Raw genomic sequence first — 19017 nt, forward strand, 5'->3', positions numbered from 1 at the left:
ATCTAATTAATTCCATGGATTTTCTTCTGAAACCACCTACAGCTTTTGGGGTTGCAGCCTAAGTGCTTGCAAATTGGAAAGGTTCCTAGGGCTTAAATGGGGTCTTTTTGGTTTGCAGCAGTTATATGGGCAAAGAAAAAGCCTTCAGAACTTACTAGTTGGGATGCATACACACACACACACACACTGCTTTGTAACCTATATCATTTAGCCCTGTTACTATCTTTGTGTGTTGTTTCTTGATAAGTGTACCTGAAATGTAACTGGGAGCTAAGCATGTGTCCGATGGAGGAGCCACATTCCAAACTTTTTGACACAATGCCACTGTCCTTACAGGTCAGGCTTGGTTTGTATTCCATAATGAGCTAGAAGTTGGTTATGCTGAGAGGTCATAACATACCTGTATGTCATTAAGGTAGAGGCACAAAGAGTAACTTGGGGATCTGTTCAACTGTGATTTGCAGCCATGGATTGCATCCAGACTTGGGCTCATACACTTCTTTCCATATCCTCATGGCTGTTAAAAATTAAGAACTGAAAAGAGTTGAATGCACACAGTTGAATGTAGTGTTTTGTGGCAAAGGCTGTTTGTTTCTCAAATTTCTACTTTTATTTACTGCAGTCTTTGCCAGCTTACTTCAGAATAAGCAATACCTTTTTTATTGTATCAGAACTGTCTCTCTCCCCACTAACTTCTTTATTCCAGGATAGTGCATGGCATCTCTTCTGCCTTCCTTCTTACAGTCTTCCTTTCAGAACTGGGTGTTTGTCATAAACCAAGGAAGTATCCAGAGAAGCTGCTCCAGTGCTATAAGACCCAGCTTTGTCTTCACTGTCCACAGGGCACATGTCTTGGTGACACCATCTGTAAGAGTTGCAGCAAAGCCCCTTGTGTACAACTGATTTAAACTGGAAATCTGGTTTTAAACTTTAAACCCATCAATGATTCTCCTACTGCATTAAGCAGAGGTGGTGAACCCTTGGCCCTCCAGGTGTTGCTGAGCTACATCTCCCATCATCAAGGCTGATGGGAGTTCTAGTTCAATACCTTATGGCGGGCCATAGATTTCCCACCTGGCTAAGAGTTTGCAGGAAACTGCCCTGATGTATGTGGGAAACTAAATATTATCTCTTCAGCATAAGCATCAACATTTAATATTTATATTTAGTGAAGAGATTTGAGACCATCTGCTCTGCCACCCATGTTCTGGAGCCTAATGATCACAAGGCACGTGTGGTCCCTTTAGAAAACCAAACAGTACAGGGCAGCCTGCTGGATAGATTTGACTGACCACTCTGAAATGCTTATGTGAGAGTTGACCACCTTCCCACCAATATCACACAGCTCTGTCCTCTCATTATGTCCCTCTCTCGCTTCCCTACATGCATACAGCCTGGCTCTCTAGAGCCGTATGAGAGGTTGTCTGATCTAAACTGCTTCTCTTCAGCCTTGACAGCTGCACTGACTTTCAGCATTCCAGGACTGCCCCCCTTTCTTAAGCAGTTAAAAATATGAATATGTCTGTGCCATCTTAGAAATTGCTTTGGAAGATGGACTAATCGTATTTAATACCTCTGAGCAGTATAGATGTCTGTGGCTGATGCATTCGGCCTGGCAGCATATTCCAGCAGGAGAACTCCTATGTAAAGCAAATATATAGGTGGTTAACATTACTGAGCTATTGTCCAAGTAACATTCTGCTACAGCAGGGAGGGGAAACCTCAGGTTAAGGGGTCAAATATGGCCCTCAAGCACCACTTAACCTGGCCCTTAAGACTCTCCCTACACCAACCCCTCACTACACTTCTGTCATATCCTATTTGCATGTTTAGGCTGGCTGGAATATTCCCTTGAGCTCTAATAATGCTGCTTGCTGGAGGACAGAGGTGCACAGAAGCTACTCTATTGCAAAAGGTAAAATTTACATTTATTTCTCCACCACTTTGGGTTTGGGCATTACTCATCACAGGTCTGTGGTCCCTGAAATGTTTCCCTGAATGGTATGCAACCCTCTAACTGAAGAAAGTTCCCCATGCCTGTGCCAGAGACCTGTCAGTCATACGTGAGTCATTCTGGCCCATGGTGGGCCTTTGTGGCATACAGACTAGTCTGTGAATATCCCCCCACCCCCGTATACACCTAATGCCACTAAAGTAACAGCAGTCCAAATATCTAGTGCCATCTCTTTCCCACCCCTGCCGGGTGTTTTGTCTTTGCCAAATTTAATTCCAGAGGCAAAAACTGAAAAATGGGATTTAAACTAGAAGGTAGTGAAGATAACGTTTCCAGATGGGTGTATGCCTGAGGAAGTACAGTAGTCAATAGATCAGGTAGTCACAGGTGGTGGAACAGATAATGGCAGTGATTGGGAGCAACAAGGAAAGCCATTGGCTTCTCTGAAATTATACTGATCACTGGCAGCCTGCTTGCTTAAAACGACAGCGGTTCACAAGGACAGGAGATTGTGCATCCAGTATCTTCTGAAGAATTCCGAGACATGTTCTTAGGAACAATTGCCTCAGTGAAAATAAACTATTGCAGCTTGATGTGCTGGCTTTCCAAGAAATTCAGTTCTGTGCTAGTAACTTAAATCTTTTTGATGTCCATTGATTTGGTGCTGCCCTCTTGTGTACTGCTATGTGCCATATGATGTTAGTTGTACTAAGGGAGCCAGACTCTCCTTTGTATCAGGAACTAGAACACATTTTGTGCCTGTCAAAAATCCTCTTTTGATTGTCAAGGTATTAGAAACAGCTGTTTTTCAATTATGGATTTCTTCTCCCTATCCCAAAGTAAATTTATTGCATCTTTTACATTAAGACATTTTACACCTGCCTGAGATGAGTCACTTGCTACGTGGCTGTGCATCCAGTCAAAAAAATACCACTTTTTAATCATTGGTCATAGACTCGCAGTGCAGAGTTGGGTTGGAAGATCACCCAGAAATGCCCGGTGGTCATAAGCTTCAGCGTACTTCAGTGGTATTCTACATCATTCTGTAGTAAGCTGGCAAAGTGATTATTTAACAGCATTTTCATTACCTCCATAGATCCGTGCCAGAGCATAGGCAAAGTCTCTTGCAGACAGCTGCATCCCGGCTTCCCCCTTTAAGCTTATTTTCTGAGTGAACTGTTTGAGTTTGTGGAGAGAATTTTGAACTATTTGCACAGAAAGTTCCAGTTCAGTAATGCTAAGCGCCACCTTCAACTTGGTCTGCAAGGAAATAAAACATATGTTTCTCGAAACAGCCAGTTCTGCTGTCCAATCTAAACCATATTTTCAGCTGTTAGCAAATCTGAACAAAAGTTTACATTTTCCCCCAGACAACTATGTTGATCTGAACAAGAAAGAGCCTTAGGGTACCTTAAAGAATTTACAGTTGTTAGTATGACATAATGTTTTAAGAACTTGAGTCCACTTTATCACAAGTGTAAGTGTTATCACATAGTGCAATTGGGAGGGTCCTCCAGCTATTGTTAGACTATACCTATCATTCCTTAATAGTGCTCATGTCAGCTAGGTGATGGAGACTCCAAATCCCATGTTGCAGCTTCCCAATCACATCTGGAAGGTCATGCCCCCCCCCCTTGTCATAGAATAAAATGTTTCATTGTTTTATTGCTTGCTTGCTTGCTGCCCTGGGCTCCTTTGGGTGGAAGGATAGAATTTAAATTTAACAAAATCACACACACACACACCCTATATACCCAGTTAATGATTATGCTCTGGAGGTGAGGGCCTTCTGCAGATGCCATCTTAGTAGGAGGTTCATTCCACACATTGTAACAATATGGCCTTTAGGGTTCTGGCACCTGCCCTTTGGAATCTGCTCCCTTTGAACATTATGTGCCAATTCTGTTGCCTTTTTGGTACCTGCTGAAGACCTTCCTCTTTCAACAAGCCTTTTAAGCGGATATATTTCCCAGTCTGCATCTGTACTGGAATGGTTTTTAAGATGTTTGATTGTTTTATTGCTTGCTTGCCTGCTGCCCTGGGCTCCTTTGGGTGGAAGGATAGAATATAAATTTAACAAAATCACACACACACACACACACACACACACAAACATAACATCAGCCCCTGCCAGCACAACTCTGTTGGCCATGGCTGTTGGAAATTGCAGTCAAAACCATTAGGAAGGCACCAGGTTGGAAGGTAGGCATAGTTTAGGATTACATTTGTAGCAGTGACATTAACAGTAATGTGTCCTTGTTGAGGAATGCTCACCTGGGCAGTAGAGAAAAATGCATCCAGCACTTTTCCTTGGCTCTTGACTAGGGAGCGCAGAACATCCAGAGAGAGGATATTAGTTGTTCCTTCCCAGATAGTTAGCACCTGTCAGGGAGTCAGAGAAAAGGAGGACAGCAAACAAAATTACAAGGGAAGCCAAAATCTAAGACGTTGAGGGAAAGTTGAGATGTTAGATTAGTAATGGATGGAAGAGTAAGAGCAACTGCATGTCACTCCAGATGAAATATCGCTCCTGAAATCTCTGCAATATATCAATCTCTGCCAATCTGTCACCCTCCAGATGTTTAGGACTACAACTCCCACCAGCTCTAGCATTCTATGGCTGTGCTGGCTGGGACTGCCAAGAACTGTAGTCCAGAACAACTGGAGGGCACCAAGTTGGCAAAGCCTGAAGAAAATAAACGTAGAAAGCTGAAAAACAAATTGCCCTTTCTGGTCACAAAATACAGCACGGTCAGCATGGTTTTGAGTTCGAAAATGGGTAGCAGAGGATGCTGAACTCTTTCCCGACAGCTGCTTTCTACCATCTGTGATGTTCCTATCCAGACTATATTAACAAGCAGGGGAATAGCATGGGGCGGGGGGGGGGAGAGCAGCAGGCGCATGATTTTTAGGGGGTGTGAGCCACACAGAGATTCCTTTCCCACCTGCCTGCTGCTGGGGGTCTCTCAGCCCTGGAGCCTGGCCTGGCTTGACCGCTGTGTCCCCAGCCCCCTTGCTGAATGTCTGCCTGGCCAGCGTCAGGGTGGGATGGGGATTTGCCAGCCAAGGGCCATGTCAGTCAGCCAGGCTTCTGCCTGCATGGGTGGGCAGGGGCGTAGCCCCGCTTTATTCTGGTGGGCAGGGATGAACTAGCACGCAGGCTCCGTGAACCCTCCATGCCCCATGTACGTACACTTAGCAGTGTTGGCGGTGAGGGAAAGCCTGGCATGGTGGGTTCTCTGGGCCCTGCATGTCTGGCCCCCGCCCAGTGCACACTCTCCCCCGGCCACCCAAAAAGAACAGAAGACCGCTGTTAACAAGTGAGAGTGGAATGGTGACACGTGCCCCCAGCCCTTCTCTGATGAAATGCAGTCTCCCGGATGTGCTTTGCAATAGAGAAGGGATTGTCAGGACTTCATTTCATCTGTCTGCAGTGTATCGAGTGGTCTGATCTTAACCTGGCCTATATCTAATTTGTAAACAAACATTTTGGGGGTGTTGCTTGATCTAGGGCAGGGTGGGCACTGCCCTCCAACTAATATTTTTGAATGCCCCTCCCAAATATAGCCTGTTTGTGTTTGCATAACTATTCCTTGATAGTGCTCTTTGTAGCTGAGAACTGGTCCATCTTTCACAATCTGCCAGCTGTGTTCATTTGTTACAGCAGACAGAGGGTTGGGGCATCTCAGGAGACTTCTATAGGCTTACTATAAATATTCATCTTTGAAGAAATAACATTGGCACTAAGGGATTGTATCTAACTCATGATTAACACCTGCCGTTAATTTGAAGTCCCTGGTATTTGGTGCGTAAATCCAGTTACAAGCTGTAGGGACACAGTTTGAAGCTGCTCTTTCTAAGACATTCTGTATCAACAGCTGGTGCATTCTTAATCCTGGAGAAACAGATGCAGAGAGTACATTTTTCAACCTCAGAATTTTTACCTGAAAGAAGAGTGAAAATAACTAATTCTATTGTGAGCTTGGAGCACTGTGACAAGCAATGTCTAAGCTCCTGGAGCCTCCAAATAATGGAGCCACCACCAGGATTCTGAAGCCAGTTTTTGTCCCTTGCTCTACCTCAACAGCACTGCTATAGGATATAGGCTGCTGAAAGAAGGAGAAGCTAAGAAAAATGCCTTTTTTGCAGGGTGTGGGTGTGTGGCTTAATACCTGGGCATCCCGTAAAATTCCTGCCAGGCCTGTATCTTCCATGTAGCCCTGCCCTCCAAAACACTCCAGCCCTTCTGAGGTAACCGCAACAGCCTGCAACAAAGACATGTGGTATGTGCACATTCCCATTAACCTTGAACACCCAGAGATCTGCCCCTGGTCTCCGCCCATCTCTGACAACTTCATATACACCTAAAGCGCATTACAGACCTGTCAGCAGACTGGGGTGTGGGGAGGTGAAATGTGGCACATTTGTACTATCCCACTTTGCACTGTCTAGAATCTGGGGATGGGAAAGGCTTGTTGAAAAGAGGATCAAGGCTAAGGGACCACCCTAGGGCAGAAGCCCATCCAGGAAAACATCTGAGTAGCTATAATTCCTATATGTTTATAATAGTTCAATTTCTTGAATACGCTTACCCTGGCAGGGTGTTACTATTTCACAACCACTTGGCCATTAAACAATTACCAAGTTCTGTTCTTTCCTTTCCTTTCCTCCCCCACAATTAGCACCTGGCTCCTCTGTGAATCCTCCCTTTTTGCTTCCGAGCCCAATATGTAACTAAACCATGAAACCAAATTTTAGGCCTTGAAACACTACTTGTTTCCCAGTGTAAAGTTTGGCAACAGGCGTCAGCAGTCTAAGCATGTGCTGGTCTTGTTCAGTGTCCTTCTTGGTTTCTTCCAGTCCGAGCAATTTCCCTATCTCCATCATCAGCAGGAATGCTCCTCGAGCTTGCACCTGCAGGAGCAAGACAGCGTGGGATCATTAGGGCAGGGTGGAGGAGCACACAATGTTCTTACAACAAGTATCACTTGGCTGCAGAAACAAGGATTTCATAATGTGCAAGGGCGGTAGCTGAGTGGCAGAACGCCTGCTTGGCATACAGAAAGTCCCAGGATCAATCCCTGGAATATCCAGGTAAGGCTGGAAGTGTTCCCTGTCTGAAACACTGGAAAGCCAGTGCCAGTTAATGTAGACAATAATGAACTAGATGGAAAATGATGTCTTACTCAGTTTAAGACAGATTCCTATGTCTTAAGGATTTTAGCTTAGTGGTGGAGCATCTGCCTAACATGCATTAGGTCCCAAGTCTGATGCCAGACATATCCAGGTAGGGCTGCCTGAAATCCTGGAGAGCCACTGCCACCACCTCTGGTCACTTCTTTTTGCACTCCCACTGGTAAGCTCCCACCCCACCTTGAGACAGAGAAAAACTACAGGCATTTTGCTTTTCTAAGGGAGCTTCTGGATACCACAGAATTTATCTGAGGTCTGAAAAGCACATGGAGCTGAAAGAGGCTGTGAGAAAGAACCTCACTCTTCCAACTTCCTCCTTCGGCTCTATGGGCTTTTCAAGGGAGAAAGAAGAAACCACCTTCACCTCACGACCAAGAGGAACGTGAATGTGGAGGGGAGTCTCATGTGCTTAATAGGTGGCAGGGGAAGACCTCAAGGGTCAAGGTCAAACAAAACCAGCATCTCCGAATGCTCACCTCCATTCGAGCCAAAGTCTGCATGTGCAAAGGGTGAGCCTTCAGGGGTTTTCCAAAGGCTTCCCTCTTGGTGGCATAATCCCTTGCCAGGGTGATCACTCTGGAGATGGAAGGCAATTTTTAGCTAATTAAATGCAAAGGTCACATGTGAGAATATATGCCCCAAGGTCGCAAAGGCCACAGCTGTTGAGAGGAGTGACTAACCTGTGGCCTTCCAGATGTTGCTGGACTACAACTTGCACCAGCCCCAGCCAGCGTGGCCAATGGTCAGAAATGATGGGAGCTGTAGTCTAACAACATCTGGAGTGTCTCAGGTTCCTCATTCTTCCTCTGTGTAGACTTCTGATTGAGGTAGCTAATTGTAGCTCACAAGCAGTGGTTTTATTTGAGAGATAGTAAGTTACCATCTGCACCATACACAGCAAGTACATGATTCTCCCAAAGGAATCCTGGGAACTATAGTTTACTACCACAATTTGGAAACCAGGAGTTTCTTAACAGCATTTTCACAGCCAACCTCATCTTACTTTAATGCTTATTCAGACAGCAGCATGATTCAAAGAGCCATAATTAATCCCAACGGCCCAGTAGGTCTTAGGGAAGAGGACATGAATTACCTTCTCATGCACGCAACTGCATAAATGACATTGTGGATCCTAGTGATGGTCAGCATGTTTGCAATGGAAGCCACACCCCGGCCCTCTGCAGAGATCTGGAAGCATGAAGCAGAAAAAGCCAGAATAAGGTTAGTTAGCATGGTCTGTATTGCAATTTAGTAAAAAGGGAATCTATTTGCTTTCTCTCATGTTCTCCCTGGGGCATAAAAGCCTGTAATACCCTTTCCGCCTGCCCGTAACTCCTAAGCAGAGCAGTGGGAACTCTGCACAAATTCTTCAGTCAAGAAATACGTACACACAGTACAGTTGCATAGATACATATCTAGCCATTAGGAATGGAAGAGCAGCTCATAGGGTAAAAAAAACAGGAATGGGGTGAGGGGGCAGCTCAGTAAGCAAAACAAACCTGAAACATGCTAACAAACAATTGATGCAATTCTTTGGTAAGGATCTGCATAACAGAAGCAGAAAGGGCATGAAGGCCAAGGAACGAATTTTCAAGGATGCCAGTGGTGGATGGGACCAAAGGCAAAAGTGATCATGGACAATAATCTACTTTCAACACACACACCTCTTTATTCTCCATCCAGACAAAGGCCATTATTGGAGTTCAAGGACACATTTCACACTGGCCCGAAAGGAAAAAAAACAACCCTTGGGGTATAAAGTAGGGCCAGTAGGGTGTGTGGCCTGAGAAGTTTTAAGGCCCAGATAGAGAGACCTGGAGCACTGCATTTGGCCTCCAGGTCTGAGGTTCCCCATCTGTGAGGAGATTGTAAGAGTGCATTGGCCTGCTCTTAGTCTTCCTCTGAGTACCATAGTACTCCAGAAGGCATTGTTTAACAGTTTGATGCTGTTTCTTTTTCCTAGTAACTTGGTTTTCCTAAGGAGGCGGAAATTCTCATCCATGCTGCTTTGGCTGTTAGATGTCTGCTTCTGCACCTGCATGGCAGCTCCATGCATGGGCAAAATCCACAGAGAGCTGCCCTGCTCCAGAGCACCTTGCTTTCATTTGTCTCATACCAGGGAAATAGAATCTGAGCTTTGGAGGAAGTTTTCCTCCACACCTTTTTCTTTTTGCTCACCTTTGTTGGCTTTTTTGCAGTATGGTAGCGCTGCAGAGAGCTTGCTGGGGAGACCATGCATTAAAAAGGGACTCACAAATAACTTAAAGAAGGCTTTAATAAGAAAAACAAAAACTCCATTTACACTAAATACATCAACAAACCAGACCCAACCACCAACCAATCCCCCAGGGTAATGGGAGAGCTAGGTGCTGCTCCTTATATACTCTACCCAATTGCTGACACAGTTTAATCAGTACAACTCAGCAGCACCTGCTATGTTTCACAGCTGTAAAGCTGGGTCTCGTTAGTTTGCTCTGGCCCTTGCTCTGGCCCCTTAAAGACACACACATCGAGTGGAACAATGATGAACCTTTACATGTAAAGAAACCATTAAACATTTCCCCTGCGGTTCATCATTGTGGAACAAAAACATAAAGCATACTTTGTACATGTTTTTCATGTGTAACCTTTGGAAGTGCTTTAGTAAAAATGTCTGCAATTTGATTGTCACCTGGAACATATTTAAATACAACCATTTCTTCAGCAATTAGTTTCTTTTAAATCTGCAAAGAAATATGCAGTTTTTATATCTAGGTGATAAACAGAATGTCCATGTTGTGATGCATCTTTTAACAAAAGCTTAAATGTTTCATATTTTACACTTGGTGAATAGCACAAATCATAATCTTCGCCTGGAATTTGTTGAAAGCCCCTAGCAACTAATCTAGCCTTGTACCTTACAACTTCATTTTTGTCATTCATTTTAACTCTATAAACCCATTTTGAATCAATAAATCTCATATCTGGGGTTTGTGGTACAAGAGACCAAGTGTTATGCTCTTGTAAAGAAGCTATCTCAGAGTTCATAGCTTTATACCAATTTACAGCTTGGTGCTTAGGTAATTTCTGAACATCATTGTAGCTTTTTGGCTCAAAAACCGCCTTATTGGCATACACAGTATTAAAATGTTCATCTGCAAAACGTTGTGGCTTCTGCCTCTTTCTATCTGAGCGTCTCAGTCCGGAAGGAGAGTCAGACTCCTCAGACTTAATGGGACTAAGTAAACTACTAGTTTCAGGTTGTAAACCATCATTGTCAGGCTGAAGAGGTGCCTGTAGGCTAAGCTCACGGTCAGAAAACTCAAGAGAATCTAACCTCCCCTCGGGTGCCTGTGACTTTAAGTCCTCAAACAAATTATCAGATTCAACAGGCTTTTCATCTTTCCCCATTAATTCAGAAGCACCATTTCCTGCTGCTGCTGCTGCTTCTCCCTCTTCTTCCTCAGTATTATCTATACCGTTAGCATCTTGGAAAACAGCAACCCCATTCCAATTTACAGTTTGTATCATGCTTCTGGTAATATGAAATTTGCCAGTTGCTGGTATGTAAATTCTGTACGCCCCCTGCTGGTAGCCCATTAATTTTCCCTGAACACTACGCTCACCCAATTTCTGTTTAGCGGGATAATGCATAATTACATCTGAACCCCAAATGCGTAGGTATTTCAGATTAGGGCGTTTTTTAAACAGCTTTTCATAGGGGGTGACATCTAAACCAGAATAACTGCAATTTCTAACATAACAAAAGGCATTAAGCGCTTCAGCCCAAAAGTCTTTGGGCAGATTAGCATCGTGCAGATAAGTTTTAACCCCTGCCTGCAAGTCACGCTGCACAACTTCAACAAGCCCATTTTGCCAGGGACTTCGGGGGCAAGATAACTCATGAGTAGTCCCCTGCGCTTCCAGGAATTTCTCAAAAACCTCAGACAAATTCCCCGCCCCGGTCAGAAAACAGGTTCTTAATAGGTTTGTTAAAGTGTGTTTTTACCCAGTTGCAAAAAAAACCTTGTACTTCTCAAATGCTTGGGACTTCTCAGCTATTGCATAAGTCCAACAATATCTACTATACTGGTCTATCAGGGTAAGCCAGTACTTCGAACCTCCTAATGATGGTGGGAGTGGCCCAACTAAATCACAATGTACACGCTCAAATGGCTCAGTTACTTTCCTATCTGAGCACCTACCCTTGCGTGCAACCTTAATCTTATTCTTGCAACAGGATAGACATTGCATAAAGAATTTGCATGGTTTTAAGTTGAGGCCATTAACAATATTCTTTGTCTTAATTACATCAGCAAAATTCAGGTGTCCTAAAAGTCTGTGCGCCTGATGGACACACCCAGAATGTGGCCTTACATTCCTCAACCCCTGGCTTGACTGTGCTACTCTGCAATTTCTAGGCGATTGTGAGTAGGTGCGAAAATACAGTCTATATAAACCATCAGATTCCCGGGCATACAATAGACGTTTGTTCCCATCGAAAAACTCACACATTGACTTTAAGAAATGCACAGATGCCTTGACGAGCAAAGCATCTTACTGATAATAAATTGTCCATTGACGGGCAGTAAATGCAGTTCGCTATTGTAATGTTTAAAGAGTCAAGTTTAACAGTACCCCTGCCAAGCGACTGCAGGACTTGTGAATTGGCTAAATGTACATTACCAATTTCCTCTTCGAAAGAAATAAACAAGCTTCGATTGTTGCAGACGTGCTGGGATGCACCTGAGTCAACAATAAAAGAATTCCACTTGGCACCTTTAATTCTTTTACGATCTGTTGTCCGAGCATGAAAAGCTCGCGGCTCGTTTCTGTCTTTACGGTACGATGTCGGCTGCTGGGCTGACGACCGTGATTGACGAACAGAAACAGACTTGGGAGTACTTTGCTTTCTTTTGGCTCTGCAGTCCTTTGCAAAATGTCCTTGCTTATTGCAGAACCAACAACGCTTTGCAGCTTTAAATGCAGTTGTATCACCACAAGTTTGCATATGGCGTTCCTCATTCCTTCTGGAAACAGGAGTGCTTATGGCACAAGCCTCCCTTCTATCCAACTCGCCCATTAATCTTGCCATTACCCCTTCCACAGTTAATTGTGCTGGTGGAACGGCAGATATCTGGCTAGCTATACTATCAAAGTCCTCATTAAGGGAACAAAGAATGATAAAAATATACTGAATATCAGGTATCTCCATGTCCCTTCGAATTAATTCGCCGCGTATTGCCTCCAGACGTCTCAAGTGTGCTGCCAAATCACCACCAGGCTGCAACTTCGTCTGGTACAACTGCTTGAAAAACGTCAATGCAGACGCTGACTCTTTTCTAACATGCACTGCTGCAAGACTGTCCCACATTTCTTTGGCAGTTTTCTTATTTCTTATATAGACTACTTGCTGGTCGCTGACTGCCAAATTAATTATTGCCCTGGCTTTTGCATCTCCTTTCGACCAAGCATTAGTCACAGGGTCAGGAGGGTCATCAGTTACATAGGTCCATACTTCTCTAGAGGTCAAAAGCGCCTCCACCCGAAAAGACCATAAACTATAGTTCTCATCTGTCAGCTGTGGGAAGACCAGAGCCTTCTCAGCTTCTGGAACCCGGTCAACCATTCTGGAACTCTTCCAGACCCACAAAAACTACGCTAACAGGAGAAGGAGTTTCCAAACCTTTCTCAGAGTCCAAAAATATGCAGTCATCCACTCAGCAGCTGGGCCCATAACTAAAGATGGTGGCTTTTTGCAGTATGGTAGCGCTGCAGAGAGCTTGCTGGGGAGACCATGCATTAAAAAGGGACTCACAAATAACTTAAAGAAGGTTTTAATAAGAAAAACAAAAACTCCATTTACACTAAATACATCAACAAACCAGACCCAACCACCAACCAATCCCCCAGGGTAATGGGAGAGCTAGGTGCTGCTCCTTATATACTCTACCCAATTGCTGACACAGTTTAATCTGTACAACTCAGCAGCACCTGCTATGTTTCACAGCTGTAAAGCTGGGTCTCGTTAGTTTGCTCTGGCCCTTGCTCTGGCCCCTTAAAGACACACACATCGAGTGGAACAATGATGAACCTTTACATGTAAAGAAACCATTAAACAACCTTGAGTGACTTGGCTCCATTTAGGAGGAGCTCTGCGGTCGGCATTTGCCTTGTGCCCAGCTTGTCTTTCAGCCGTTGTATCTCAATCCCATTCAGCTTCCCTTCCTCATCGCGCATCTTCAGGTAGAACAGAGACAGACCTTTGGAGCCCTGCAGCCGAGAATGCAAAGGTGAGAAACACTGACTGGTAACAAGGAGAATGGAGCTAGAATGAATACATTGTGCAATACATTACTGCAGCAATGGGAAACCTCCAGTCTGTGAAGCAAATTAGGCCAGGCATGGGTTCTCTTTGGCCTGTGAAGCTGTTTTCTGCAAACCAAGCCCACCTGATCCTCACCTGACATCGTATGTGAAATGAGGATGTGGCAGGTAAAGACATAGCTGTAAGGGAACAATCAGGATCCTTAAAGTGTACTACACTGGATAGTTTCTTGGCAAACAAGGTTTGCTGTCAGTGCTGATCAGCTGTTCGGTGATGATACAAGCTCTGCAGGGATTGGCTGTGCTACAGAGTTCTCAGAGCTTCTTAGTGCAGCTGATTCCTGCCCAAAGGGGGTCTTGCTATAAGCGCTGATCAGCTGATTAACACAGCAAGGCCCAATGGATCATGTGATGTCAGGTGAGGGGCAGGTAAGTGGCCCCAACGACTGTCAAAATGGCCAGTGAAGGACCCTGTTTCTCACCCCACTTCCACATTACTGATTACTGCTTGTGAGCTGGTCCTTCAGTTTCCTCATTTAGGAATCTGACCTGCTGTATTTGTCCATCAGCAGTCATGCTCCTTGCCAGTGTCAAAGTTATATCTGAATCGGTGGCCGAAGTAAACCATTTCAAGCCATGGAGACTGTAGCTGCCATCAGGGAGTTCCAGGGCTACTGTCTCTGTGCCACTAGCTGCAAGAAAAGAACACCCAGTCTTAGCTGCTGCTGATCTTCACAAATAACCAGCACTGGCTTCAAGCTGAAGAAAAAGCAACATTATCATTCAGCAGTGTAGCGAAAAAAGAAGCTGGCACCTCAGTAACTTTGGGAAAAGGTCATGGCACCTGCTTCATATGCAGAAGTTCCCAGGATCAAACCCCAGCATTTCTAGGTAGGGCTGGCAAAGACCCCTGCCCCAAACCCTGGACAAAAGCTGCCAGTCTGTGTAGATAATACTGACTCTGTATAAGGCAGCTTCCTGTGTTCCTAAGGTGAAACTTAAGCAATAGGAAAACTTAAGCAGCTACAATGTTTGCAATCCATAGGATTGGTTATATATATCCTACCCACCAGCAATGTTGCCATGGTGATTACTATGGGTCTGGCCTATGTGACATAATGATAATAATAATAATAATTTATTATTCATACCCCGCCCATCAGGCTGGCTTTCCCCAGAAGCCTGCGGATAGATCTGAGTTCAAGTTTCACAGAATCACATGAGAAAGAATTAGAAACTATCAAACTTTATTCATATAGTCATGGTGGTCCTGTGAGTTAATTGAATTTTTAAACTGAGACTGCACGTGCTTAGAGTATTATCTTTCTTATTACCAGGTTGGTAAACTGTTTTTCATTTGTTCATTCCCCCCCCCCCATTAGAAATGTGGAAGCAGTTAAAAGCATGGAATGGAAGAGGTGTTGGGGTGGTGGGAGAAATGTTAATTGTGCATTTCACAACAGGCGTTATACACATGGCCATCTAAATGTCCTCTCTCCATGCCTCAACAAACCATTAGGCTGATGGTGTAACATTATCTAACTGCACCACTACTCATTTCTTAAGGCATTTTGTATTGCACTCTGTGTCAGACTTCCCACTTACCAACATCAGAGCCCCCTCTGCGTTCAGTCATCCACTGGCCAGAAGTCCAGAATTTGGCAGGGTCACGTGATGTCAAGTGGATAAAAACTTCTTTGAGGGGTTTGGGGATACCCAAGGACTGTTGGGAGTTGAAGGAAACAGACGGGAGAAAGAAAAACAAACAGGATTTCCTCTCCTGGTTCCTTCCACGGCAGCCCAAAGCTCCTTTGTCCTGTCATTTGTTGCTCCTCCTTCTTTTTTCCTCTGCATGCATTGGGAGACCAGGTGGGAGGAGAGCTGGTCTCAGCAGAAGGGGGAGACTCCCTGAATTCTTCAGCAGCCTGCCTCATTTCTGTCTCCTGGCCCCATTCCTCTGACACCTCTGAGGCTCGGCTGCCTTCCGCCACAGCCTCTTCCTGCTCACTAAAAACCCTGTTGCTCATTCAGCTTTCAACACTTTCCTCTGACCCCGCATCATTGTCCTATCACAAATGCCCTGGCTCTGAGCCTTCTTTGCCTGGTGGTTCCCTTGCTGGTGCCTCCCACCACTCCTCTGCATCCAACCAGTCCATGACAGTCTGGCTAGGGCTGGGTGAGCTGCAAAGTCAGGCAAGGGAACTTTCCCACAGAGGTCTTACACCAAAAACTCCAGATAGTCAGAGTTAGACTTTGGTCTTTTAAATATCAGTGGCACCCTGTGCAAGGCCAAAATTTGGAGCCCCACCCCCCAGCCTCTTGCCTTCAATTCTGCTCTGTTCACTATGGTGCCCTGTAGGCTCAGAGCCCAGTGTGGTGGAACCAGTTGCGCTGCCAAAGATCTGCATCTGAGATAATGACCAAAAGGTTTATCAGCAGAGCTGGCTGATATGCATCACTTTGGATCTAAGCAGAGCCAGGATGCCACATATGCACCAGTTTTGCTAACTCCCAATCTGGCGTTATTAGGGAAGGCCTTGGGGAACTGAGGAATATGTCTTATATAGACCATTAGCCTAGCTCAGTATGAGTCTAGCAGCTCTCCAAGGTTTGTAAATAATAGTGTTGTGCATAGGAGTTTTGTTTTTTGGTAAGGGGAACTTATGGGGAGGGCGTTTTGCTTTGGTAGCAGCATTCCAGAAATGAACCTCCAACTTAGTCTAATTCAGAGCAATGCAATATAGTGATCTACCTGCTGAGCACTGACTTGTGATATTACCTCTATTACTTTTGCTGCTCCATCAGTCATGGCCAGAGGAGCTAAAAAACTACCAGAAGAAGGTGCGAAAAGGTACAGTTTGGCAATCTGATGAACGCGGCTGTGAAGGAGAAACAAAGCTTTGCTGAATTTAGAAATGCCAAGAGAAAAATATATTTGCTATAGAGAGATCTCAGCTGGATTATAGCTACACAAGAACACAAGAAGAGCTTGGCTAAAGACCTATCAGGTCGGCACTCTGTTCTCATAGCGGCCAACTAGATGCCTCAATGAGAAGCTCACAAGCAGAACATGGGTACGACAGCAGTCTTCCCACTTCCAATTCCCAGCAAATGGAGTTCAGAGGCATACTGCCTTCAACAGTGGAGGCAGAACATAGCCATCGTAGCTACTAGCCATTGATAGTAGCCTTACATGAATTTGCCTTGCTGATTTTTAAAGCCATCAAAATTGGTGGCCAATCATTACATGCTGTGGGAGTTCTACTGTGGGAGTTCTTTCATCTAGAAAAGTGTCACTATCCCCACTGTAGGGACATTTCATTTTGAATGGCACTGGAGGTATATGGACATGTTCGCCGCCCTGAAGTGTGGCCAACTGAGTCTGAAGGTGTCAACTAAATTTGTACCTCCAGTTAGAGTATCTCCTCTCATAAGCCTCAGCAATCAGCCCCTCCTCAGCCGAGATCTCCTTCATCCTCTTCCAGGCTGGGCAGGTGATAATTTCATCCACACGCCGCCCCCAGGCATCAAACTGCTTAAGTTGTGGAGGGTTTATATCACACTCGCGTCCCAGGAGATCAATTTCATCCTTCACTCGAGCCCCAAACTGTTCAAGGTCCAAACTTACATCAGCAAACACCTGCAAAGTAAAAGAATGTGGGCAGGTGGACAAGTATGTACCGGTATGTATGTATGTATCTATGTATAAATAAAAAAATAAAATAAAATAAAAACAAACCAAAACATCACAGCAAGCAGAACATAAAGCAAAGTATTGGGCTCCCTGTTTGACCTTACCTGTCTCTTATACTGATCCTTTTAAACTGAGTATTATGTACTGCTGTTATTTGAAATGTGCTTATGTTATAAAGAATCAACCCCACTGCCTGTACTTTTGGACTTTCCTCCAAAACATAGCTTGGGAGACTGTCTTGCACTTAAAAAAATTACTACTTAATAACTGCACATACATAATGACCCATACATAGTTCACTTTTCACCTGCTTCAACTAGTGAGGTTTGTTTTTAACTGTGGACAGCAGCTTGGGAACAGGGCAAACTGCTGGCTTCTTGCATAACACCTAAGCAAAGAACAAACACCCATTTGATTTTTAAATCAGTGGAGGGCAAGATACTTTGCTGTAACTTAAGGGAAGAGCATCTGCTTTGCAGACAAAAGGTCCCTAGTTCAATCCCCAATGGTGGCTCCCGGTAGGGCTGGGAAAGGTTCCCTGTCCAAACCCCTGGAGAGCTGTTGCCAGTCAAATATAGACAATACTGAGCTAGATAGGCCAATTCGTTTGATTCAGTGGAAGGTACCTTCCTATGTAGGGTCAAGTAACACACGTGAGAGAACAGAACCTTTAGCAACATGCAAAAGATAGTGATGGCTTGTGCAGTGGTCCTTGGTATAGGAATAGGAATTTTACCAACCTGTCTCTATTTCCATTTGTGAAATATTGGAGGGTATTCAAGAACAACTTTGGAATTCAGTGTAGGCTGCTACATTTGGATGAATGGGGTGCTGCCCTAAGAGTTTCAGTCTTGCTTTTTTAAAAATCAGAGGAAGTAATCAAATCCATGTAAATTATGTGTGCAAACGAGCTGAGATTCTTGTATTATAGGGGGTTGGATGAGATTACCCTTGGAGTCCCTTCTAATTCTACAATTCTAGGAGTCTCTAGATGTCACAGAACATTTTGTGTGTGCATGCACATGCATTAAATATATATCTGTGTGTCTATGTATATAATATGATATATAAAATACAGACCTCAGTGGGTAGCTGTGATTTCAAGTAATCCTGAAGAAAAGCATCTTCCAGGTATGGATTTCCAATCCTAGGCTGTTCTTGACAAAAGACCCCAATTTCTTTCCTGGCAAAAAGCTCCCTTAGGTGCTGTGAGGAGCATTTTTGATCCATGGGCTTATTAATGGAAAAATCCGAGGGCTCCCTTGGACAAAAACAAAGACACCAACCAGGATAACTTGGAGTAAAACAGCAGCCTGTAGGCTTGGCCTTTATTGGATACTGTCACGACAGGACTCCCACCAGCAACAAGATGGAGCAAAATGGAAGCCCAGAACAAAAGAAGACGCTAACTTTCATTAGTTACTAATCCCCCAAACTACACCCTGAAGACTACATCACAGCTACATCACAAAAAGGAGGGGTTGAGGGAGGAGTTATGGTGGTAACCTGAGTGTCCTGTCACCTGGCTGGTTCCTCCTTTCCCCCCCTCCCCATGAGTACTTTCCACGTGAAAAAGGGGAGCTTGCAGTTTCCTGCCCCCAGAGGGAAGAGCTGAACATTGTCCTTTGTTCCAGTCCGTGCTGAATCCACTCCCATATGCAAGTTCTTTGTGATCTTGATGGTCGTCTGTCTAGGACCATCAGGGTTGGCATAGCAACTGGGCAGGGCTCCTGTGTATGTGCTGGTATGCTCAAGGGATTATGGCTGGCCTTGTATCAAACCTTCCCCATTTTGTAGTCCTTCCTTCATGGAGTAAAATAAAAGTGGAATAGTGCAGATCCGATGTATGGTTGATTTTCTATGAATTTAT

The 19017-nt window shown here is 44.5% G+C and overlaps 2 protein-coding genes and 1 long non-coding RNA gene across 6 annotated transcripts in view; 1 reads left to right on the plus strand and 2 right to left on the minus strand.

Moving 5' to 3' along the window:
- Positions 1–19017, plus strand: part of MTMR3 (myotubularin related protein 3) — an 82758-nt gene that overhangs the window by 57214 nt on the left and 6527 nt on the right. The gene's annotated exons all lie outside the window — the stretch shown is intronic.
- Positions 1–19017, minus strand: part of LOC308576079 — a 68613-nt gene that overhangs the window by 5589 nt on the left and 44007 nt on the right. The window lies entirely within an intron of this gene.
- LOC308575846 (acyl-CoA dehydrogenase family member 11-like) lies at positions 588–18380 on the minus strand. 2 transcript variants are annotated; one of them, XM_081174918.1, is made up of 14 exons: positions 18228–18380; positions 16861–17093; positions 16233–16332; positions 15059–15176; positions 14003–14145; positions 13250–13399; positions 8241–8335; positions 7624–7723; positions 6728–6868; positions 6127–6219; positions 4229–4336; positions 3043–3214; positions 1574–1640; positions 588–865 (listed from the first exon to the last, which is right to left on the minus strand). In XM_081174918.1, the coding sequence occupies exons 1-14, from the start codon at positions 18375–18377 to the stop codon at positions 739–741; spliced, it is 1797 nt and encodes a 598-aa protein (XP_081031044.1). In that variant the 5' UTR covers positions 18378–18380; the 3' UTR covers positions 588–738. The 2 variants fall into 2 exon arrangements, with proteins under 2 accessions (XP_081031044.1, XP_081031045.1); XM_081174919.1 differs by lacking the exons at positions 588–865; positions 1574–1640; positions 3043–3214; positions 4229–4336 and adding an exon at positions 5646–5898.

Source organism: Podarcis bocagei (assembly GCF_964188305.1).
Source record: "Podarcis bocagei genome assembly, chromosome: 16".
Taxonomy (NCBI): Eukaryota; Metazoa; Chordata; class Lepidosauria; order Squamata; family Lacertidae; genus Podarcis; species Podarcis bocagei.

Coding starts and splice junctions, on each gene's coding strand:
- LOC308575846 (XM_081174918.1), bottom strand. CDS start 18,377: ATGGATCAAAAATGCTCCTCACAGCACCTAAGGGAGCTTTTTGCCAGG. Junction 17,094..18,227: donor AATCACAGCTACCCACTGAG/GTCTGTATTTTA, acceptor TTTACTTTGCAG/GTGTTTGCTGATGTAAGTTT. Junction 13,400..14,002: donor CTGATGGACAAATACAGCAG/GTCAGATTCCTA, acceptor TCTCGGCTGCAG/GGCTCCAAAGGTCTGTCTCT.